Here is a 25628-nt window from a genome sequence, read left to right as displayed (position 1 = left end):
ACTGCTTAGGATGAAGTTTCAACTGCCAGGGATGTTTAGACACAGGGTTGGCACTCCCACTTCTTGGTGGGAACTGATGCATCTGATAGATGATTAATCTAGTTGATTTAAGGTTCTTTCCTGGATCTAGTTGACTTAAGTTTCTTTCCCTTGCCAAGATTTGAATGGGGGGAGAATATGATGGGTCTAGGACAGGCTTAGCAAATTTAAAAATATGTCAAACTCTTTCTGGTGTGTTCTGAGCAGTTAGGGATGGGGGTTTCGGTACAAGAATCTGCAACTTATCTCACTGCAAAGAATATATATAGGCATCTCCTTTATTTTTCTTTACAATCCTCCCAGATCGTTTGAGGAAGACTCTTATGTTGGGTCATTGTCTCTTCATGGTGCTCTCAATGTATGACTCCAGCAGGAAGATGGTTTCATCTACCTGGATCTCACTGGCATCCAACCTGAATGAAAAAGTGAAAGTATTTGTTCAAACTGTGTTCAGACTGAACATTCATCAGCATATTTAAGATTAGAGGCTGGGCTGGGTGTGGCCATGGAGAATTGCTTGGTTACCTTTGAGAGTAATGGGTGGACTGCAGGGAACCAATACATCATTCTCCCATTTACTGAGCATCTTTTATGTGCCAGCCACTGTGGAAATTGCTGAGGATCAAAAGATATAGCCTCTGTTCTAGGAGAGGTTATAGTCTTAACTTGCAAGCAGGGGACAGAATGGCACATGTTAAAGACACAGGTGTAAAAGGACCTAGTGTGCTTTTAAAATAGAAGCTGAAAGGCTGAGGCTTAAAGTGAGTAGTGATTAAGACTAGGAGGAAACTTCCTCAACCTGATATTACACTATCTATGAAAAACCCAGAGCTTACATCATACTTAATGGTGAAAGACTGAAACTTTCCCCCTATGATTAGGAACAACACAAGGGTGTTTGCTTCTCACTTCTATTCAACCTCATAGTGGATGTGTTAGCCAGGGAAGCTAGGCAAGAAAAAGAAAGAAAAGGCATCCAGACTGGAAAGGAAGAAGAAAAGCTATTTCTGTTCACACATGACATGATCCTACCTATAGGAAATCTCAAAGGATCCACACAAAACCTAATAGAGCTAATAAATCAATTTAGCAAAGTTGCAGGATATGAATTCAAAACACCAAAATCAATTTTATTTCTACACACTAGCAAAGAACAATAAATGAAATTAAGAAAACATTAAAATAGTGTCAAAAGAGAATAAAATACTTAGGAATAAATTTAACAAACGAAGTGCAAGACTCAAATACTGAAAACAACATTGTTCAAAGAAATGAAAGAAGATCTAAATAAATGGAAAGACTTCCCATGTTCATATGCTGGAAGATTTAGTAAAGATGGCGGTGCTCCCCAAAGTGATCTAGATTCAAAGCAAACTCTATTGAGCTCAATGATGAGGAGTGAAAGCAAATGAAGATGGAGATAATGCAGCTATGAGATTGAAAGGCCAAGGAGTTTAGCCTTTATGCGGCAAATATAAGGAGACAATTAAGCATTTAAAATAGAGTGATTCAGAGTAGGAGAGAGTAGAGAGCCTTATAAGAGATGAATTGGGGTGGAGGTGGGGGTGGGGAGGCCATGGGGGTTTGGGAGGGTTGGGTAATTGCAAAAGTCTAGGAATGAGGTGGTGAAGGCCTGCAAGAGGACCAAAATTAAAGACCAGGTTGGAGACATATAACTGAAGTAAAATCAATAGCCTTGGTGAACAACAGGGTGTGTGTGGTTAATGAAGAAGAAGCTGAGGATGTCTTTAGATTTTTTAGTTTAGGAAAACAGTTGGATTAAAAATTCTGTTAACTGAGCTAGGGAAGAATATAGTGAATTTATGTTTGCTCATGTTAAGTTAGAGCAGTAACAGGATATCGACGCAGATTTGTCTGGAAGGTGTTTGAAACTGGTTTCAAGTGTATGATGCTTACTTATTAACATTACGTTTCAGGGTCTCTAGCTGTTGGCGTTCAGGGGCTGTGATCATCTCCTCTATTTCTTGTAGCTGTGCCTCCTCTGCACCTGTAGCCTGCATAGATGCAATGATGGCTTCTACCCTCTGAGACTTCTCTAGTAGACGTCTGTCAGACAAACACAATTCTCAGGCAAGTCCCCTAGCCTTGGGATTTTTTTTTACCCTTTAGACCTGGGGCATAACTCCGCCAGCCCCCTTACCATGTTCCTGGTAAAAGTGGATAGTGTGTGTCACTCTCTAAGGATATTTTCTGCAAACATAATTAGAAACGTAACTCCATTCCCCAAATTCTTACTGCCTCCCATTTGCATTTAAAATTTAGTGCCAAATTATACATTTCTTGTACATTTAATCTGCAGAATTATTCCACTGGGGATATAGAGAAAAGTTTAATCTGTGATTTATGGCAACCTAAGCTAATAATTCAATACAACTATACTGGTTATAGTTTCATCGGTTTTTATTTTTACAGGAAATTTTCCCTCAAACCTTTGACCTTGAAAAATGTAATTACTCAACTGAATTGAGTAATGCTACTCACTTGTTCTCTTTGGTTTCAAATTGCCTCCTTTCTATCAAGTTGGCTATGCTCTGAGGGGAGAGAAGACAGATGCACACTGTTCCATTTAAGTAGTTCAGGTAAAATGGCTAAAAAGGGCATGAGAGTGAGTCTGTGGAGGGAATGGGGAGGTCCTGCAAGAGTTACCTTGTAGCACCTGTGCAGCAACATTCGGGCAGCTGACATGATGTTCACAGTATATAAATAAAAGGTCCTGGATGGAGCATGGTCTGGTGTTTTGGGAATTTCCTATTTGTCCACAGAAAGAAAAATAAGAGAAATTATTATGTTCTTCAGAACTGGGCAAAGTAAATCCCAGTCCCATCTGGAGCTATGCAGTCCTCTCTTTCATTTATACCTTCCTCTTCCTCAGTCATTCAGCATCTGTGTTTATGGCATAATCAGCCACATGGAGAGTTGGGCTGCCCTGTTTTATGCATTTGCCAGTCAGTCTTCTGAGTGGGGAAGAAAGAGAAGGCAACTAACATTTACTAAGCAATTCTTACATGCCAGGTAGACTGTATTTGATCTTTACAACAAACCATATTACTTTTAACATCATCCATTACCATTTTATAGAAGGGAAAAATTACAGTAGGTAATTTTGCTCAATATAACTGGGTAAGAGGCAGAGCTGTGATTCTGACTCCAAAATTCATTCTCTTTCCTCATAGGATATATCACATGGTTCTGCATATAGTGAGGATCCAATATTTGCTATTGATAAACTGAATCTATAATAAGCTTACGGCTCGAAAGGAGGACACGTCAGAGGGACTAGAAACCAAGAAAAATAAAGGTAGGGTGTTTCTGGGGTGATTTCTTGGCTGTCCCACTATTTTACTAGACCAGTGAAAGCTCCAGTTATCTTTCAAGTGCTTGCTATGTCTCTGTTGATCTGTCACAGAGCTGAACAGTTTGCTTGAGATGTTTGCCTCAGGAGTTTCTCTCACCCTAGGCCAGCTCTGCTGGTTGGCGATTATTACATTAATGATTACCTGGAGTGATATGAAATTTTCTGAGAGCATCTTATAAAGCATATCCTTTGCCTCCTTTGCTGGAATCATTGCAAAGTCTTCTACCTGCTTCTGCTCCAGATGTCTCTTTTGCAAAACTAGACGGAATATTCTGGCACAGCGAGACCCAAATCTGGAATGAAGAAAGCCAATGGCACACCAATATAGATAAGCTTTGACTCCTAGTCACAGATGGTGGCTAGACAAGAACAATGATGGGAGAATTCTTTCACAACTCCAGAGACTGATGATCACAAGGCACTGCTAATCATAATGCAGTCACCAAGTGCTGACCCACTTGAATGCCTCAGTTCCTGCATTTGTGAGTAAAGTCTTTAGGAAGGCTGGTTAATTGGAATCACAGGGAATTAAGCAATAGGGTATTTAGGGTGAATAGTAGCAGATGGATCCATAGCAGTCTAGTGGAAAAATGGGGCAGGATGTGCCATGGTGTGCCTATTTTGGTTGCTTAAATAATGATCAAATTACTTGTTCAAATGGAGCTTGGAAAGGAAGTGTCTGACCCCAACCCAATCAGGTGATCCCCTTACCTCTCTTGTACGACGGACTCCAGAGCGGCTGTGGCTAGGGATCCTAAAGCCTTATGCAGGTCTTTACGTAGAGGATTAAGGTCACTCAGTAATGTTTTGGCCTGGTCATTGTGATCTTAGTTTTATTCCTAAGTCTCTAATTTAAAATTTAAATGCTATTTTGTTTTTCACATTGGTCTCATTTAGGGTATGTTAAGTATTTCAAAACCATAGTTATATAACCAAGAAACACTAGGGTGTGTAAGTCAGGGTTTTGCTTAGCTAAAATTTGGCTAATTGAAAGTCCTTTCTACTTTATTAAAATGTAATAGCTCAACTTTCTAAGTTACTTAGTATACTAAATACTACCAAATCATAAGGGCAGGGTAAAAGAAAGGGGGCCTTACGATTAGCATGTATAATGTGGGGAGGGACTGATGAAGGGGGGAGTCTAGTAACCATAATGTTCTTCATGTACTTGTAGATTAATGATAATAAAATGAATAAATAAATAAATAAACAAATAAATACTACCAAATCTTTTCTTCTGTAAGTCACTTTTCTGTTTCAACTGCCTGACTATAAGGAAATAACTGGAAAGGATACTGATGACATACATTCCTCCACCACTGTCACCAGACTTTCCAACGAACTCTAGCTATAAAAAAAAAAAAAGAGTGTGTTAACTGAATGAGAAGTCCAGTGATTCTATTTCCAAAGGACTAAATCTGGCCAAGAGTCGAATCAGGTAGCCTTCTTGTCAGATGATAGTAGAGAAATTGTCTGAGCTGGGAGCAGGCTAGGTAGAGAATGAAGCTATAGTAGAATGATACCAGGTATCAGTGGCAGAAATAAATCATAAACACAGCAGAAAAAAGAAATAAAACAAAACAACAACAGACTTACTGGATCATCTGCCAGTAGAGTAAGATACTGATCAAGAACTTGCTTAGAGATGTTATAGCCAACAGGTAGAGATCTGAAGATCTACGGAGCAAAAAGAGAGTGAAAATGGGTTTAGGAACTTAGAATTGTGAACATTACAGAAATAAAGATGCTTTAATTTTAGGTATCAGTAGTATAAAAATGTCCAAAAATATAACAGCATTGTTTCTAAGAATAAAAAACTAGAAACAATCCAATAATAAGGAATTGGTTAAAATAAAGTACAGCATGGCCATTAAGTGGAATGTGATACAGCCATTATAAAAAATGAGATAGATCTATAAATACTGACATGAAAGAAGGTTTACATATACTGTCATATGTAAAAAAGCAAGCTTAGAAAATAGCAGGCAGAATATAATCCCATTTTTTTTTGGTTAAAAAAATACACTTGCATATATATGACGCTATACATAAAAAAAGGTCTGAATAAGGGTATATATCAAAGTACTAAACAACGATCTGTAGGGCTGGGATTATGCAAAAGTATATATATGTTTTTTTTTTAAATTGAGGTATCCTACAATAAGAAGCACAGATATTAAAGGTTCAGTTTGATGAATTTTAACAACTGTATACCCATGTAACTATCATACCACTTATAACAAGATATAGAACATATCCACCACTCCTGAGAGTTTGGGGAACTAAACTTTTAAAAAATTATATATTTCTATGCTGTTTGAATATAGGTTAAGTAATTACTTTCATCATCAGAAAAAAACTTATATTTAAATTTTTGTTATATAATGAGCTAAAAAACATGAAATAGAGTAACTATATTTAATATGGATAAATGTATTATGAAATAGAATATAAATAAAATATTTGATATTAATATTGGTATTTTAAGAAACAGGTATTAAAAACAAGTTAAATATATAAAATTAATATATTCAAAAAATAAAACATAAGGAGCCAAATATATCCTGAGCATCAAGGCTCTCAGATTCCAAGAAGATTCTCAGAACCAATAAGAACAGTTTGTACTTTTGACTAAGAGAATGGTTTAAAGATTTTTAAAGGCTGGATCCTGAGAGACCTAATATTTCAGTACCTACCCCCTGAAGATAATCCCCATCCTACCTCAGACAACAAAAACTCTTTCAAGGCTCGATGTGTAATAATTATGTTATAATATCCAAGAGTTTGTCAGAAAACTAGGACAAGAACATAAAACTCACCTCATTGGAAGAGAGTGGCTGTGTGAAGGGGGCACTGGAGGGAGTAGTAATCTCACTCATCCGGAGCATGGTCCGCCCAATCTCACTGCTGGTCTGTTTGAAAAGTGAACTGGAATTCAGAATTCACTCTGGTGCGCTGGCTCTGGCTATTTGCCAAAAGCCACATCTGACAAGTAAGTTCCTGATGGTCACTGTACCACCCACTTATATATCACCTGATCCATCCTGTTGGCAACTGCACTGACAATGGCTTGGTCCCGGAAGTGCTGGTGGAATCTGTCAAGATTGGCTTGCCAATAAATCCCATCATCTGGAATGGGCTGAGGAGGAGAAAATGATTAGAGAGAAACATTTAGATACAGTGAAGAGTTTTCTGGTGAGGAGCTTGGAGGATTTAACTGTGTACCATTTCTTTTTCTTTACAGTAGCAACTAGATTGGTTAGAGAAAAATCAATCATGTGGATTAGTGCCTTGACAACATCAAATTCATAATCCCCAACTTGAGATTCTCTAAACTCACCTTTCCCATCTTTCTGTTTTAACTCTTCTCCAGTATCCTCAAATCTCTCATTTATCCCTCCCTTCTCACTCTTATAGCAGGCGACTTTGCCTTTTATTTTAGATAGAAAATAGAAGCCATTAGGCCAAAACTCATTCAATTTTGTGCATACATCCCCACACTTTTTTTTTTATAGAGCTATGATGTAATTTTTTTTTTACTTTTTTTATTTTGGTATCATTAATCCACAATTACATGAGGAACATTACGTTTACTAGGCTCCCCCCTTCACCAAGTGCCCCCAACAAACCCCATTATAGTCACTGTCAACCAGCGGAGTAAGATGCTGTAGTCACTACTTGTCTTCTCTGTGTTGTACAGCCCTCCCCGTGCCACCAAATTATACATGCTGATCATAATGCCCTGTTTCTTTTCCCCCTGCTTATTCATTCCTTCCCAGCCATCCTCCCCAGTCCCTTTCCCTTTGGTAATTGTTAGTCCATTCTTGGGTTCTGTGATTCTGTTGCTGTTTTGTTCCTTCAGTGTTTTCTTTGTTCTTATACTCCACAGATGAGTGAAATCATTTGGTACTTTTCTTTCTCCGCCTGGCTTATTTCACTGAGCATAATACCCTGTAGCTACATCCATGTTGTTGCAAATGGTAGGATTTGTTTTCTTCTTATGGCTGAATAATATTCCATTGTGTATATGTACCACATCTTATTTATCCATTCATCTACTGATGGACACTTAGGGTACTTCCATATTTTGGCTATTGTAAATAGTGCTGTGATAAACATAGGAGTGCATATGTCTTTTTCAAATCGGGCTGCTGAATTCTTAGGGTAAATTCCTAGAAGTGGAATTCCTGGGTGAAATGGTATTTCTATTTTGAGCTTTTTGAGGAACCTCCATATTGCTTTCCACAATGGTTGAACTAATTTACATTCCCACCAGCAGTGTAGGAGGGTTCCCCTTTCTCCACATTGTCGCCAACATTTGTTGTTGTTTGTCTTTTGGATGGTGGCGCTCCTTACTGGTGTGAGGTGATATCTCATTGTGGTTTAATTTGCATTTCTATGATGACTAGTGACGTGGAGCATCTTTTCATGTGTCTGCTGGCCATCTGAATTTCTTCTTCGGAGAAGTGTCGGTTCAACTCCTCTGCCCATTTTTTAATTGGAGTATTTGCTTTTTGTTTGTTGAGGTGCATGAGCTCTTTATATATTTTGGATGTCAAGACTTTATCGGATCTGTCATTTATGAATATATTCTCCTATACTGTAGGATACCTTTTCTACTGATGGTGTCCTTTGCTGTACAGAAGCTTTTCAGCTTGATATAGTCCCACTTGTTCATTTTTGCTTTTGATTCCCTTGCCTGGGGATATATGTCCATAAAAAAGTCGCTCATGTTTATGTCCAAGAGATTTTTGCCTATGTCTTTTTCTAAGAGTTTATGGTTTCATGACTTACATTCAGGTCTTTGATCCATTTCAAATTTACTTTTGTGTATGGGGTTAGAAAATGATCCAGTTTCATTCTCTTACATGTAGCTGTCCAGTTTTGCCAACACCAGCTGTTGAAGAGGCTGTCATTTCCCCATTGTATGTCTATGGCTCCTTTATCATATATTAACTGACCATATATATTTGGGTTAATGTCTGGAGTCTCTATTCTGTTCCACTGGTTTGTGGGTCTGTTCTTGTGCCAGTACCAAATTGTCTTGATTACTGTGGCTTTGTAGTAGAGCTTGAAGTTGGGGAGTGAGATCTCCCTCACTTTACTCTTCCTTCTCAGAATTGTTTTGGCTATTTGGGGTCTTAGGTGGTTCCATATGAATTTTTGAACTATTTGTTCCAGTTCATTGAAGAATGCTGTTGGTAATTTGATAGGGATTGCATTGAATCTGTAGATTGCTTTGGGCAGGATAGCCATTTTGACGATATTAGTTCTTCCTAGCCAAGAGCATGGGATGAGTCTCCATTTGTTAGTGTCCTCTTTAATTTCTCTCAAGAGTGTCTTGTAGTTTTCAGGGTATAGGTCCTTCACTTCCTTGGTTAGGTTTTTTCCTAGGTATTTTATTCTTTTGATGCAATTGTGATTGGAATTGTATTCCTGATTGCTCTTTCTGTTAGTTCATTGTTAGTGTATAGGAAAGCCACAGATTTCTGTGTATTAATTTTGTATCCTGTAACTTTGCTAAATTCTGATACTAGTTCCAGTAGTTTTGGAGTGGAGTCTTTAGGGTTTTTTATGTACAATATCATGTCATCTGCAAATAGTGACAGTTTGACTTCTTCTTTACCAATCTGGATTCCTTGTATTTCTTTGTTTTGTCTGATTGCCGTGGCTAGGACCTATGTTGAATAACAGTGGGGAGAGTGGGCATCCCTGTCTTGTTCCCAATCTCTGAGGAAAAGCTTTCAGCTTCTCACTGTTCAGTATGATGTTGGCTGTGGGTTTATCATATATGACCTTTATTATGTTGAGGTACTTGCCCTCTATACCCATTTTGTTGAGAGGTTTTATCATGAATGGATGTTGAATTTTGTTGAATGCTTTTTCAGCATCTATACAGATGATCATGTGATTTTTGTCCTTCTTTTTGTTGATGTGGTGGATGATGTTGATGCATTTTCGAATGTTGTACCACCCTTGCATCCCTGAGATGAATCCCACTTGGTCATGGTGTATGATCCTCTTGATGTATTTTTGAATTCAGTTTGCTAATATTTTGTTGAGTATTTTTGCATCTATGTTCATCATGGATATTGGTCTGTAATTTTCTTTTTTTGTGGTGTTTTTGCCTGCTTTTGGTATTAGGGTGATGCTGGCTTCATAGAATGAGTTTGGAAGTATTCCCTCCTCTTCTATTTTTTGGAAAACTAAGGAGAGTGGGTATTATGTTTTCTCTATACGTCTGATAAAATTCCGAGGTAAATCCATCTGGCCTGGGGATTTTGCTCTTGGGTAGTTTTTTGATTACCACTTCAATATCGTTGCTGGTAATTGGTCTGTTCAGATTTTCTGTTTCTTCCTGGGTCAGTCTTGGAAGGTTGTATTTTTCTAGGAAGTTGTTCATTTCTCCTAGGTTTTCCAGCTTGTTAGCATGTAGGTTTTCATAGTATTCTCTAGTAATTCTTTGTATTTCTGTAGGGTCCGTTGTGATTTTTCCTTTCTTGTTTCTGATTCTGTTGATGTGTGTTGATTCTCTTTTTCTCTTAACACATCTGGCTAGAGGCTTATCTATTTTATTTTCTCAAGGAACCAGCTCTTGGTTTCATTGATTTTTTTTCTATGGTTTTATTCTTCTCAATTTCATTTATTTCTTCTCTGATATTTATTATGTCCCTCCTTCTGCTGACTTTGGGACTCATTTGTTCTTCTTTTTCCTATTTTGATAATTGTGAATTTAGGCTATTCATTTGGGATTGTTCTTCCTTCTTTAAATAGCCCTGGATTGCTATGTACTTTCCTCTTAAAACTGCTTTTGCTGCGTCTCACAGAAGTTGGGCCTTTGTGTTGTTGTTGTCATTTCTTTCCATATATTGCTTGATCTCTATTTTAATTTGGTTGTTGATCCATTGATTATTTAGGAGCATGTTGTTAAGCCTCCATGTGTTTGTGAGCCTTTTTGCTTTCTTTGTACAATTTATTTCTAGTTTTATACCTCTGTGGTCTGAGAAGTTGGTTGGTAGAATTTCAATCTTTTTGAATTTACTGAGGCTGTTTTTGTGGCCTAGTATGTGGTCTATTCTGGAGAATGTTCCATGTGCACTTGAGAATGTGTATCCTGCTGCTTTTGGATGTAGAGTTCTGTAGCTGTCTATTAGGTCCATCTGTTCTAGTGTGTTGTTCAGTGCCTCTCTGTCCTTACTTAGTTTCTGTCTGGTGGATCTATCCTTTGGAGTGAGTGGTGTGTTGAAGTCTCCTAAAATGAATGCATTGCATTCTATTTCCTCCTTTAATTCTGTTAATATTTGTTTCACATATGTTGGTGCTCCTGTATTGGGTGCATATATATTTATAATGGTTATATCCTCTTGTTGGACTGAGCCCTTTATCATTACGTAATGTTCTTCTTTATCTCTTGTTACTTACTTTGTTTTGAAGTCTATTTTGTCTGATACAAGTACTGCAACACCTGCTTTTTTCTCCCTATTGTTTGCATGAAATATATTTTTCCATCCCTTGACTGTTAGTCTGTGTGTGTCTTAAGGTTTGAGGTGGGTCTCTTGTAAGCAGCATATAGATGGGTCTTGCTTTTTTATCCATTCTATTACTCTGTGTCTTTTGATTGGTGCATTCAGTCCATTTACATTTAGGGTGATTATTGAAAGATATGTACTCATTGCCATTGCAGGCTTTAGATTTGTGGTTACCAAAGGTTCAGGGTTAGCTTCTTTTCTATCTTACCGTCTAACTTAACTCACTTATTGAGCTATTGTAAACAGTCTGATAATTCTTTATTTCTCTCCCTTCTTATTCCTCCTCCTCCGTTCTTTATGTTAGGTGTTTTATTCTGTGCTCTTTTGTGTTTCCTTTGACTGCTTTTGTGGGTAGTTCATTTTATTTTTTTGCCTTTATTTAGTATTTGGTTGGATTGCTTTCTTTGCTGTGATTTTATTTTCTCTGGTGACATCTATGTAGCCTTAGGATTGCTTCCATCTAGAGCAGTCCCTTTAAAATACCCTGTAGAGGTGGTTTATGGGAAGCAAATTCCCTGAACTTTTGCTTGTCTGGGAATTGTTTAATCCCTCCTTCATATTTAAGTGATAATCATGCTGGATACAGTGTTCTTGGTTCAAGGCCCTTCTGTTTCACTGCATTAAGTATATCATGCCATTCTCTTCTGGCCTGTAAGGTTTCTGTTGAGAGGTCTGATGATAGCCTGATGGGTTTTCCTTTGTAGGTGATCTTTTTTCTCTCTCTGGCTGCCTTTAATACTCTGTCCTTGTCCTTCATCTTTGCCATTTTAATTTTTAATTATTATGTGTCTTGGTGTTGTCCTCCTTGGGTCCCTTCTGTTGGGAGTTCTGTGCGCTTCTGTGGTCTGAGCAACTATTTCCTCCCCCAGATTGGGGAATTTTTCAACAATTATTTCTTCAAAGACACTTTCTATCCCTTTTTCTCTCTCTTCTTCTTCTTCTGGTACCCGTGTAATGCGGATATTGTTCCATTTGGATTGGTCACACAGTCCTCTTAATATTCTTTCATTTCTGGAGATCCTTTTATCTCTCTCTGTGTCAGCTTTTCTGCGTTCCTGTTCTCTGATTTCTATTCCATTAACGCCCTCTTGCACCTCGTCCATTCTGCTTTTAAGTTCTTCCGGAGATTTTTTTATTTCTGTATTCATCCTCTCAACTTTATCCATTAGCTCTTGCATTTTTCTGTGCAGCTCTATCTCTATGGTTATGACATTTATTTTGAATTCTTTTTCAGGAAGATTGGTTAAATCTATCTCCCCAGGTTCCCTCTCAGGGGATGTCTGTGTGATTCTGGTTTTGATCAAATTCGTCTGCCTTTTCATGGCGATTGAGGTAGTCATGGACAGTTGGCACGTGTGTTAGTTGGGAGAACAAAGTCCCTTCCCGCTTGCTCATTGCCTTCCTCTCCTGCGAGAACGGCGACCCCTAGTGGCTTTTGCTGGGCAGCTGCGTGTTGCCGGGGCCTCTGAGTCTGGCTCCAGCGGCTGTGGAGGCAGCTCTGCGTGGGTGCTGTGGGCGGGGCCGGTCTCAGGCTGCCGCTCTGCTATGGTGGGACCATTCCGGAGGGGGAACGGGTGGGAGGTTGTTTATTGCCATGAGGGGCCTCAAGGCCGCGCTGTTGCCCAGGGGGTTAGGGCACCCAGAGTTCCCCGGGATTCCCAGCTGCTGGGCTGAGTGTGCCGGGACGCTCCTGTCCACCTGTGAGGCTTCTGTCCCTTTAAGACTTTCAAAAAGCACTCGCTTTTCTTTTGTCCCAGGGGCGCCTGCTGTGGGAACCCGCTTGCAGATTTTACTGTTCTGTTTCCCTAATATCTAGCACACCATGCACTGTGTGTCTGCACTCTCGGTGTGGATGAGTAGGGCTGGGTATTTAGCAGTCCTGGGCTCCCTCCCCTTCCCCACTCCAAATCCTCTCCTCCCAGCAGGGAGCTGGGGAGGGGGGCGTGCTTGGGTCCTGCCGGGCCACAGTTTGTATCTTACCCCCTTCATGAGGCACTGGGTTATCGCAGGTGTAGATGTAGCTTGGCTGTTGTACTGTATATTCTGGTCTCTCTTTTAGGAATAGTTGTATGTGTTGTATTTTCAAAAATATATATGGTTTTGGAAGGAGATTTCCACTGCCCTACTCACGCTGCCATCTTGGCTCCTCCCACACTTTCTTTTTTTTTTTAAATGTGTATTTTTACCCACTTTTATCACAGTGGACGAATGTTTCTCCTTTTATGGAAGGTTAATACCCATACTGGTACACTAGACCTTACTCTCTCCTGCATTCTCAGGAACCCAGCTCTTCTCTCTTCTCCTCCACTAAATCTTTGGTCTTTACTGCCTTCTTCCCGTCAGCCTTTGTCTTGTGCAAAGTTCCTCCATTCTAAAAGAATACTCTTACCCTATGCCTTCCCTCCTTTTCCTTCTCAGAGAGTTGGCTATCCCCGCTGTATACCCAACCCCATATTTATTCAACCCATTTCCATTATACCAAATGCCAAGGTCCCCAAGGACTTACCTGTTGCTAAAGTCAAAGAATACTTTTCAGTTCTATCTTATTTCATCATTCTGAAGCATATTACATGGTTGGGTATTTTCTATTCCTGAACTATGTGGCTCCTTAGATTTTATGACATCATTCTTTGTTGGTGCGCCTGTAAACCATTCTGGAAACTCTTTATTAGTCTACCTATGTTCACCAGGGTTTGGTCCATAGCCCTCTTTTCTTTTTAACTCTATGTATTCTTCTTAGGTGATTTTATCTGCTCTCAAGACTTCAATTCAACTGTTGATAGACTTCCAAATCTATTACGTAATTAAAGAACTCTCTACCAAGCTCCAGACGCATAAACTCAACTGCCTATTTGAGCTGCCCCCTATTCCCCAAAACTATTCTTTTAGAAAATTTTCAGCTAAGTGTACTGCAGCCAACCCAATTTCTGAAGTTAGAAACTTGAGTATCAACCCTAACCTCTTGCTCTCCCTTATCTATCATCCAACTACCAAGTTTTATCCTTTATGTTTATCAGATGTCTACTTTTCTTTATCCTGACAGTCATTATCTTATTTTAGGCTCCAATCACGGCTCACCTGGGTTACTATAACAGCCTCCTAACTGGTTTTCATTTTTTTTAACATAATGGAAGCTATAAAAAGGATAACTCAGTTTTCTGCTTTTAATCTTGTTCTTTTTGCATCGTTCTCCCCATTTCTCACAGAGTAGTGCTTTTTTACCTTTTTTGGGGTCACAGTTACCTTGAAGAATCTGAAGAAAGCTAGGGAGTGCTCTACAGAAAAATGCACATATGCACAAGTATAGGTGGACTCTCTGAAATCCATCCATGGAGTTGGACAAATTATGAACCATGAAGCTAGTTATCTTTTGAAAACATAAATCTAGTCACTTCATTCTCCTGGTTAAAATCTACCAATGGTTCGATTCTGGGAAAAAGATGGCAAAGTCAGAAGGCAAGGCAGAGACCTTTTCCCAAATCACATAGAGCAAAAAAATAGAGCAAATACAACTAAACCTGAAAATGAGCTGAAGACTGCAGAACTGACTACCTACATCTGGGAAAGAAGAGATCACACAGAAAAGGATAAAGTGGCAAAGCTGAGATCTGGCATGATCCAAGCCCTCCCCCGACCCCAGCCCACAGGATGGAGGAAGAGGAATAGAGTAGGGAGGGAGTAGGAGTACAGGACTGCTGAACACCTGGCCCTGCAGATCTGCTCTGGGAACATGAACCCACGTTACATGGTGCTCTGGTGATTAGTGGGTCTGGACAACAAAGACAGGCAGAACACCTGAGGCTGAGATTCCAGCCACTTGTGGAGAACAGGTATGGTCTACTGGCCTGCAAAATAAAAGCAAAGTGGGTAGTCTGAAAGACTTCCTAGCTGTGAGAAGGCCACCAGAGGGAGAAGGGTTACACAGAGCTCTCTGCTCAGGAGAAAGGGCAGGTGGACAAAATGCCTCAGCCTGCCCTAGCCCCAAAGGTTAGTAACTCTCAGGAGCCCCAGATGCTCCGTCCCCCTTGCTGGAAATGCAGCCCCGAGGCTCTTCCCTGTAGTGTGTGGCCTGGTAGCCGACAGTGCAGTCAGACCTTGCTCCCAGGTAGCAGAGGGAGACCCTCCCAGCTTTCTTAGCCCTGTTTTGGGACAGCTGGGGAACTGCCTCTGGGTGCCAGCCCAGGGAACTCCTTGCTCCCGGCAGGTGCTGGTCCCACTTGCCTCAGGCCTGCTATTGCTGCAGGCTGGGTGGAGAGGGCCCTGCTCACAGCAACTTCCAGTGGTGCAGCCCCAAGATTCCTCCCTATGCACACAATCAGCTGACAGCTCACACAGCCTGCCTGAAATCAGATCAGTACAAGCCAGAAAGGCACCCCACCCAGCACACTAACAGCTAGGGGCTCCCTCACAGAAAAGTAAAGTGTCTTGAGCTTCTGGGCACTAGAGGGTGCCTCCTCTATAAAGTTATTATTCCATAGGAAACACTAAAAAAATGAAGAATCAGCGGAATCTGGTCCAAACAAAACTACAAGACTAAACACCAGGAAGAGGGTTGAGTGAAACTCAAATCACCAATCTTCTTGATAAAGATTTCAAAGTAAAAGTCATAAACATGCTCATGGATCTACAGAAAAATATTCAAGAACTCAGGGAGGATCTCAACAAAAAGACCTGCAAAAGAGTCACTCAGAGGTAAAAAAAAAAACACAGTATTTGAAATGAAACATACAATGGAGGAATTTCACAGATTATTACAGGTTGAGGAAGCTATAAATGAAATGTAAATTAGTGAAAAAGTAAACAATGAATCCGAAAAACAGAAAAAAGGATCTCTAGAAATGAAATAATAAGAGAGCTGTGTGACCAATCCAAATGAACAATATTCATGTAACAGAAGTATCAGAAGGAGAAGAGGGAGACAAAGGGATAGAAAGTCTCTTTGAGGCAGTAATTGTTCAAAACTTCCCCAATCTGGGGAAGGAAATAGACAATCAGGTCATGGAAGCACAGAGAACCTCTAACAAAAGGAACCCCAGGAAGACACCACCAAGATGTACAGTAAAATGGCAAAGATCAAGGAAAACGAGAGTACTGAAAGCAGCCAGGGAGAGAAATTAATTACTTGTAAAGGAAACCCGATCATGCTATCAGTAGACTTCTCCGCAGAAACTTTACTGGCCAGAAGGGAATGGAATGATATATTTAATGCAATGAAACAGAAAGACCTCCAACCAAGAATATTCTACCCAGCAAGACTATCATTTAAATTTGAAGCAGGGATTGAACAATTTCCAGATAGACAAAAGTTGAAGGAATTCATCACCACTAAGCCAGCCCTAAAGGGTATGTGAAAGGGACTGCTGTAGATGGAAATGTTCCTAAGGCTAAAAAGCTGTCACCAGAGGAAAAAGACCCACAGTAAAGGTAGTAGACCAATTAGTTACCAAGCCAGTACAAAATTAAATCAACTATTCACAAAATCAGTCAAGGTACACACAAAAAGTATAGCATATGATACCTAATAAATAAAGTGTGGAGGAGGAAGAAGGGGGAAGAATAAGTACCTCTAGATTGTGTTTGAAATAGAGTAGTTAGTGATTTAAGATAGACTGTTAGATATAAGGAAGCTACCCTTGAACCTTTGGTAACCACAAATCTAAAGCTTACAATGGCAATAAGTACATATCTATTAATAATCACCTTAAATGTAAATGGACTGAATGTACCAACAAAAGACATAGAGTGGCAGAATGGATATAAACAAGGCACATCTATATGCTGCCTACAAGAGAGTCATATCAGACCCAAGGACATACAAAGACTAACTGTGAAGAGATGGAAAAAGATAGTTCATGCAAATAATAGGGAGAGAAAAGCACAAGGAGCAGTACTTATATCAGACAAAACAGATTTCAAAACAAAGAAAGTAACAAGAGACAAAGAAGGACATTACATCTAGAGGGGTCAGTCCAACAAGAGGATATAACCATTATAAATATCTATGCACCCAATAGAGGAGCACCTCAATATGTAAAACAAATACTAAAATAATTAAAGGGGGAAACAGACTAAAACACATTCATTTTAGGACACTTTAACATACCACTCACACCAATAGATCAACCAGGCAGAAAATAATGAAACAAACAGGAGCACTGAACAACACATTAGATCAGATGGACTTAACAGATATCTATAGAACACTCCACTCAAAAGCAGTATATCACATTTTTCTCTAGTGTACATGGAATGTTCTCCAGAATACTAGGCAACAAAAAGAGCCTTAATAAATTCAGAAAGATTGAAATTGTATCAAGCAGCTTCTCAGACCACAACAGTATGAAACTTGAAATAAATTACACAAAGAAAACAAAAAAAACCCTACAAAGACATGGAGGCCAAACAACATGCTTCTAAATAATCAATGGATCAATGACCAAATTAAAACAGATCAAGCAAAATATGGAGACAAATGAAAACAACTCAACAGCTCAAAACCTGTGGGATGCAGGCAAAGGCAGTTCTCAGAGGAAAGTACATAGCAGTACAGGCTTACCACAAGAAACAAGAACCCCAAATAAACAGTCCAAAGTCATAATTAAAGAAGCTAGAAAAAAAGAACAAATGAAGCCCAAAGTCAGTAGAGGAATGGCCATCAGAGCAGAAATAAATAAAATTGAGAAGAATAAAACAACAGAAAGAATCAATGAAACCAAGAGCTGGTTCTTTGAGAAAATAAACAAAATAGATAAACCCCTAGCCAGACTTACCAAGAAAAAAAGAGAGTGTACACACATTAAACAGAACCAGATATGAAAAAGGAATAATCATAATGGACACCACAGAAATACAAAGAATTATTAGAGAATACTATGAAAAATTACGTTGGACAACCTAGAAGAAATGGACAACTTCCTAGAAAAATACAACCTTCTAAGACTGACCCAAGATGAAACAGAATATCTAAACAGACCAATTACCAGCAACGAAATCAAATTGGTAATCAAAATTAACTACCTAAACACAAAATCCTTGGCATAGATGGCTTCACAGCTGAATTTTATCAAACATTTAAAGAAGAGCTAATACCTATCCTTCTTAAAGTATTCCAAAAAGTAGAAAAGGAGGGACTACTTCCAAAATTATTCTATGAGGCCAGCATCACTCTAATACCAAAACCAGACAAAGACACCACAAAAAAATAAAATTATGGACCAATATCCCTGATGTACATAGATGCAAAAATACTCAACAAAATATTAGCAAACTTAATTCAAAAATACATCAAAAAGATCATCCATCATGATAAGTAGAATTTATTCCAGGGATGCAAGGATGGTACAATATTCATAAATCAATCATTATCATACATCACATGAACAGAAAGGACAAAAATCACGTGACCATTTCCATGGATGTTGAAAAGCATTTGACAAAATTCAACATCCATTCATGATAAAAATTAACAAAATGGGAATAGAGGGTATGTACCTCAACATAAGGACCACATATGACAAACCCACAGCCAACATCATACTTAACAGTAAAAAGCTGAAAGCTTTTCCTTTATGATCGGGAACAAGACAAGGATGCCCACTCTCCTCACTTTTCTTCAACATAGTTCTTGGGTCTTAGCCACAGCAATCAGACAACACAAAGAAATAAAAGGCATCCAGATTGGAAAGGAAGAAGTTACTGTTTACAGATGACGTGGTATTATACATGGAAAACCCTAAAGACTCCACCAAAAAACTATTAGAAGTAATAGCTGAATTCAGCAAAGTTGCAGGATACAAAATTAATACATAGAAATCTGTTGCATTCCTATATACTAACAACAAATTAGCAGAATGAGAAATCAGGAAAACAACTTCATTTACAATTGCATGGAAAAGAATTAAATAATTAGGAATAGACCTAACTAAGGAAGTGAAAGACCTTTACTCTGAAAACTATAACACATTCATGAGAGAAATTAATGAAGACACCAATAAATGGAAATCTATCCTGTGCTCATGAATAGAAAGAATTAATATTGTCAAAATAGCCATCCTGCCTAAAGCAATCTACAGATTCAATGCAATCCCTATCAAAAGAGCAACAGCATTCTTCAATAAACTAGAATAGTTTTAAAATTCATACGGAACCACAAAAGACCCCAAATAGCCAAAGCAATCCTGAGAAAGAAGAACAAAGCTGGGGGGGGATTATGCTCCCTCACTTCAAGCTCTACTACAAAGTCACAGTAATCAAAACAGTTTGGTACTGGCCACTAGAACAGATCCATAGATCAATGGAACAGAATAGAGAGCCCAGATATAAACCCACACATATATGGTTAATTTATATATGATAAAGGAGCCATGAATATACAGTGGGGAAAAGACTGCATCTTTAACAACTGGTGTCAGTAAAACTGGACAACTACATACAGGAGAATGAAAATGGATTATTGTCTAACTCCATACACAAAAATAAACTCAAAATGGATCAAAGACATGAATGTAAGTGATGAAACTGTAAAACTCTTTAGAAGAAAACAGGCAAAAATCTCTTGAATGTAAACATGAACAACTTTTTTCTGAACACATCTCCTCCGGCAAGGGAAACAAAGTAAAAAATGAAGAAGTGGGACTACATCAAACTTTAAAAAGCTCCTGTACAGCAAAGGACACCATCAGCAGAACAAAAAGGCATCCTACAGTATGGGAGAATATATTCGTAAACGATTTATCCAATAATGGGTTAACATCCAAAATATATAAAGAACTCATACACCTCAACAACCCAAAAAACAAATAACCCGACTGAGAAATGGGTGGAGGACCTGAATAGACACTTCTCCAAAGAAGAAATAACAGATGGCCAACAGGCACATGAAAAGATGCTCCTCATAGTTAATCATCAGGGAAATGCAAATTAAAACCACAATAAGATACCATCTCACACCAGTTAGGATGACCACTATCCAAATGACAAGAAACAACAAATGCTGGGAGGATGTGGAGAAAGGGGAACCCTCCAACACTCTTGGTGGGAATGTAAATTGGTTCAACCATTGTGGAAAGTAATATGGAGGTTCCTCAAAACACTAAAAACAGAAGTCCACGTGTCCCAGCCAAAGAAAATAAGATCCCTGATTTGAAAAGACACATGCACCCCTGTTTATTGCTGCACTATTTACAATAGTCAAGATATGGAAGCAACCTATGTGTCCATCAATAGATGAATGGATGAAGAAGAGGTGGTACATATACATGATGGAATATTATTCAGGCATAAGAAGAAAAGAAATCCCACCATTTACAACAACATGGATGGACCTAGAGGGTATTATCCTCAGTGAAATAAGCCAGGTGGAGAAAGCCATACCAAATGAATTCACTCATTTGTGGAGTATAAAAACAAAGCAAAACAGAAGGGACAAAATAGCAGTAGACTCATAGACACCACAAAGGAACTTGTGGTTACCAAAGGGGAGGGCTTGGGGAGGGTGACGTGGAGAGGGAGAAAGGAATTAAGGGGCATAGTAATTCTCAGTCACAATATAGGTAGGTCATGGCTATGGTAGTATAGTACAGACAATACAATTAATAACTCTGTAACATCTCACTACCTTGATAGACAGTGACTGTAATAGAGGGGTAAGGATCTGATAATATGAATAAATGTTGAACCATTGTGTTATGTACTTGAAACCATCATAAGATTGTATTTCAATGACTTAAAAAAAATAAAAAATGAAAAATAAAACAGAAAACAAAATTCTATCAGTGGTTCCCTGTTGCTTTCAGGATGAAGTCCAAACGTCTCAGTTAATCAAGAAATGTTTATTGATGTCTTGCCAGTATATCAAGTGCTAGGGAGAAGATATTACCTTCAAGGAATTTATAGGGAGTAGACAGACAAACATATACATAAATAATAATTTGATACTTAAAAATGCTGTGAAGATAAAATGAAAAAATGTATGGTAGAGACCTGAGTAGAGGAGGGGCAATGGTGCTTGAGGGCTAAGAAAACAGTATTTGAGCTGAGAGCTGAATGATGAAAATGTGGCAATTACATGAAGATCTGGAGGACAAGCATTTGAGACAGAAGAAATCCTCTGCTTTTTTCAGGCAAATGCCTGAAGAGTGGAAAAAGTATGACATGTTTCAGAACAGAAAGACAGAAGCTGGAACATGCAAATAAGAGGAAGCATGGAGAGGCTGAGGTTGGAAAGCCTTATCTTCAGCAGATCATGTAAAGACCCAGCTTATGTAAAGCTTAATAGTACATCATAAAGACTTAAGTTTCTTCTAAGAGTAAGGAGAAGTTATTATAAGACTCTAAATGATGTGTTGGGTTTAAAAAAAAACAACTTAGATAATCATTTTGGCTCTTAAGTAGGTAATACAAGTAGATCATTTTGGAGAGTGTGGGCAAAGTGTTGACTAGAGATGACAGTGGTTTGGACTAGGCTAACAGCAGTGGGAATGGTGAGAAATAGTTGGATTTGATGTAATTTTGGAAACTGGACTGATGGATTTTACTGACAGACTGGATGGTTTCTAGGATTTTGGCCTAAGCAAATGGCAGTGTCCCACGTGGCTGGCCCCGGTGGTGTCTTTTATTAAGATTAGGAAAGTTTAGAAGGGAATAGATATTTGGGAGGGGGAAGTCAATTATTCTGTTGTGGTCATACTAATTTGAGATGCTTATTAGATACCTTTATAGGGATGCTGAGAAGGCATATGAATATAAAAGCTCAGGCTTATATGTTATCTTTCTAGACTCATTTCTCACTACTGGCCCCCACTGACCTCTGTGTTCCAGCCATACTGAAACAACTTAAACTTCTTCTAGGCCCTTTTTTTGGCATAAGCTGTTACCTCTGTCCAATGATTGAAGTTAAGCTAAGCCTCAGATGGGAGATGGCAATGGAGTTCATTATTTGTTAGTCTATTCTCAGCCAATGTTTAATGAAATACAGCATCCTACTACTTCTCAACCCAGGAACCTTTAAGCTCCCCTGGGGTTTGTTATCTTATTGTTCTTTCTGGCTTGCCTCAGTGTGAGGACTCCTAATCAAAGCCCCATTACCTCTTTGTTTTCGGTGGTATGCTTTGGTCTCTTGGCCTTGGGCTCCCCAGCAGCTTCTCCGTCAGATGATCTCCTCCTTTTACCTTTCCCTGCCGAAGGCAACAGCTGAACAGTTAAGCTACATCTCATATGTTGACAGTAAATGACTGAACAGGACAGTAGGTGTCTCTCCGTCTCAAAGACATCTGTAGCTGCCTCTAGGTTAGAGTTGCTGAAGAGACTGATGAACTACAAGATATTCAAGTTAATGATGAAGTCACCTGAAACTCAACATGTTCAAAAAGAAATTCATAATCTTTCTCTCTCAAACTGCTCCTGCTGTAATGCTTCCTTTCACAGTGAATAGCATCATCATCCTCTCACATACACAAGTCAGACACATAGATGTCATTCTTAACCCTTGTCTTCCTCACGCCTTCTGTATCTAATGGTATCTAATTTTTCACTGGTTTGTCTATATTTACCTTTGCTGCATCCTTCCTGCAGACAGAAAAATCTTTTAAAATGCGAATTAGATCATGTCACGTCCTTTAAAATCTTTTAGTGGGTTTCCTTTGCCTTAGGATAAAGAACAAATGCTCTACAAGGTCTTATTTGATCTAGCCCGTCTGTCTCTCTAATCTTATCACATGGCTCTCTTTATCTTGCTCACAATGTTTTAACTACACTGACCTTATTTCCTGAAATATCCTATTTTTTTTCTCACTACATACTATTCCTTTTGCCAAAAATGCTTATGTTGCTCCCCTTCATATCTTATCTCACTGGTCGGTTCCTACTTCTGCTTCAAATCCTAGCTCAAATGTCACTTTCTCTAAGAAGGATGTGCCCTAAACCCGATAAATCTGGTGTCTCTCTCTCTCCCTGTCTCTCTCTATACATATTCTGTTACATATTTTCATAACACCTCATACTTCCCCTTCATAGTACTTATCAGTTTGTTAATTACACATCTGCATGGTTATTTGGTTAATGTAACTTTCCTACACTAGACTTAAGCCCCATGGGCAGGGACCATGATGTTTTTTGTTCATCATTTTATATATACCACAGCACCTGGCAGAGAGTCAATCCTTGGTAAAACTGCTCTATTGATTCATTTATTCACTTAACAATCATTGAGGAAGAATCCACAAATAGGGCAAGTCACAGTTACAGGGATCAAAATTCCTTACCTATCAAGCTCAGTTTAGGAACCACGTACATATCCTTTTCATTGATGACAAGGTTGGGAGCAGGCGGCAGTGGCCCAGGATCTGAATTCTCAGTGGCAGGCACCAAGGGGCAACGCTGCACAAAGTGTGTGTCTGCTAGTCGCACAAATGTGTTTGATACCTCAGCATAGTCCATGGTCTTGCCATCTGTACAACAGGAGGAAAGATGCAGGTGAGATGGTCTAAGATAGTGGAGTGTCCACTCCTACAGCCAGCCAATCTATGCTTTTGCAAATAGTTGTGGATACAGTACTGACCCTCCATAGTCTCTGTGAGCCGGTCTGCCACTTTCTTCACAACAGCTGACATTGTCATTTTCCCATTCAACAGCAGCTCTTCAACAATTAGCTCTCCAGTGTCACTGTACAGTGTTTTGGCAGTATAGATGTACCGTGGATACCTAAGCATTCGCAACACCCGGCTGCACTGGGCTTCATACTCCACCACACCACGTTTGTGCACTTGATATATCACTAAATTATGTTGGATAAGGACGCAAAGGGCTTTTTTTACCTAGATAGGACCCCAAAAAAAGAGGGAGATCTGAAAAAACAGCTTACTATTGCTGGCAATTTTTGTTACAGTTTACTAAGCATAAGGAAATGGCTGGATAAGAATCTCTGTATTTCTTCCCTTCTTTCCACTGGAATAGCTAGTAAGAACAACATGTCAATAGAAGAAATGAGGAATATTCCTTGCTATGATGCTCATATGATCTTTCAAAGTACAATTTACTTCCCTTTATTATTCTCATTCCTTAAAAGTAGTACTGAGCTTGATAGAAATCTCATTATGAATAAATGAGATATAGTATTGGAAGAGCAAAGACTTGCCTAAGAAGTCACAATGAGACAGGAACACTTTGAGAAGTAGAACCTTGGGCCTACATCTCCTTTTCTTTACCCCAAATAACACTGCTCTGATCCTAGGGTAGGACTGCCCCCTTTTCCATTTTGTGGGTGTAGGGAGTAACAATATTCAAAGGTAGATAAAAGCAAGCAAATTAATATCATCCAAACATACCTGATCCAGTGATGTTCTTGTGTCATGGGCTATTACTCTCAGGGGCTGGCTGCCAGTTCTGATTAGGTAGACTCCAATTTTTTCTACAATCTCTCCGAAATGCTCTTGCAGCAACAAAGAACACAATTTAATTTCTGCGTGAGTCATTGTGCTGAGGAGTCTCAGGGCTAGAAAAAGGAAAGACCATATGATGGACAGTTTCTTTCATGTTGGGAGTAGAGCTGCTGAGTGCAAATTCATGTTCTTTCTGGAGAGCAATTTAACATTATATATCAAATATAATGTCATACTTAAAATCTTGCATACCTTCAACCTAATAATTTCATTTTAGATACTCTGTTCCAAGGAAATAATAAAAAGATGTCATTATAGTTCTTTTTAGAATACTGATATACTGGAAACAACCTAACATCTAACAGTAAGGGATTAATTTAATAAATTACGGTATACCCATACAAAGGAGTACTATGCCAACATTTAAAATGAAGTATAATATATCCTACCATTGAAAATTGTTCACTAAGTAAAAGAAGCAGGCTACAAAGCAAAATGTAGAGGAAAATTCAGTTATTGTGAAAAACATGTATGCATAGAAAAATAGAATGGAAGATGATATACCAGATTCATCTTTATGGGATTATGTGTGATTCTAATTTTCATTACTGGCTTTGCGATCTGTAATAGACCTTAATTTCATTGCTTGGAAGTATTAAGGCCAATCCATAAATGAAATGACAACTGAGGCAAAGAAATTGAGGGCTTCCCAATAGGGTGTTCCAAATAGGAGCTGAAGTATGTTGTTTGCAGGGCTGTATTTAATTCTGAAATTTCTACTCCTTGACAAAGTAGACACAAGCAGAAACAGACGTAGTTGACTGCATAATTACTTCCTTATTATCACAAGTGCTACCAAACATTGTTTGTTCATTTATTTCTCCCATTTCCTCAGAATCCAGTTCCTCATTGCCTCTTAGACTCAGTATCCTCATCCGCTTGGGAGGGTATCCCCAGACCCTTTTGCCATCCTAGGAGCTTGGCTCCTGGCTCTTCACTACCTTTTACGCAGACTCCTTTTCCGGAATTTGTCTTTTTAACCAGAGACAGGGCCGTCTTGTTCAGACAGCATTTTCCACTAACCTTTGTGTCAATGCAATCTAACGCGGTTGGTTTCGTGCGGCTCCCACTAGCGGTCCGGGAAGAGGGGAAACCGACCGCCCTTTCTCGCAAAAAGACCGACGACGAGGAGAATGCGGAAAGGGGGAGAACGTGTGCCGCTCTACCCTAGAGTTTCGGTGGTTTTCGGGGACGCTCTTTCTTTCTTCTCGCTGGAAGATTGGAGGACCGGCTAGGGGCTGTTTGAGA

General features: G+C 39.0%; 1 protein-coding gene across 1 annotated transcript; it reads right to left on the bottom strand.

Annotated features, from left to right (window-relative positions):
• Positions 1–299: 299 nt before the first annotated feature.
• On the bottom strand, positions 300–25549 carry POLR3C (RNA polymerase III subunit C). The gene is made up of 15 exons (XM_036924394.2): positions 25404–25549; positions 24267–24433; positions 23501–23756; positions 23205–23390; positions 22030–22118; positions 6450–6554; positions 6235–6327; positions 5012–5092; positions 4712–4763; positions 4127–4187; positions 3558–3708; positions 2707–2808; positions 2542–2591; positions 1957–2106; positions 300–452 (listed from the first exon to the last, which is right to left on the bottom strand). Exons 2-15 carry the CDS (start codon positions 24411–24413, stop codon positions 371–373), a joined length of 1605 nt encoding a protein of 534 aa, XP_036780289.2. The 5' UTR covers positions 24414–24433; positions 25404–25549; the 3' UTR covers positions 300–370.
• Positions 25550–25628: the final 79 nt, after the last annotated feature.

This window comes from Manis pentadactyla, chromosome 4 (assembly GCF_030020395.1).
Source record: "Manis pentadactyla isolate mManPen7 chromosome 4, mManPen7.hap1, whole genome shotgun sequence".
In the NCBI taxonomy this organism is placed as follows: domain Eukaryota; kingdom Metazoa; phylum Chordata; class Mammalia; order Pholidota; family Manidae; genus Manis; species Manis pentadactyla.
This window is presented reverse-complemented; position numbering and strand designations above follow the sequence as displayed.

What these genes read in the sequence shown, in the direction of transcription:
- POLR3C (XM_036924394.2), bottom strand. Translation starts at nt 24,413, where the DNA reads ATGACTCACGCAGAAATTAAATTGTGTTCTTTGTTGCTGCAAGAGCAT. An exon ending in AAAATTTCATATCACTCCAG is followed by an intron (nt 2,809 to 3,557) that starts GTAATCATTAAT and finishes GTGGACAAATAG; the next exon opens with GAAATTCCCAAAACACCAGA. An exon ending in TTTGAAACCAAAGAGAACAA is followed by an intron (nt 2,107 to 2,541) that starts GTGAGTAGCATT and finishes TTTGTCTGACAG; the next exon opens with ACGTCTACTAGAGAAGTCTC.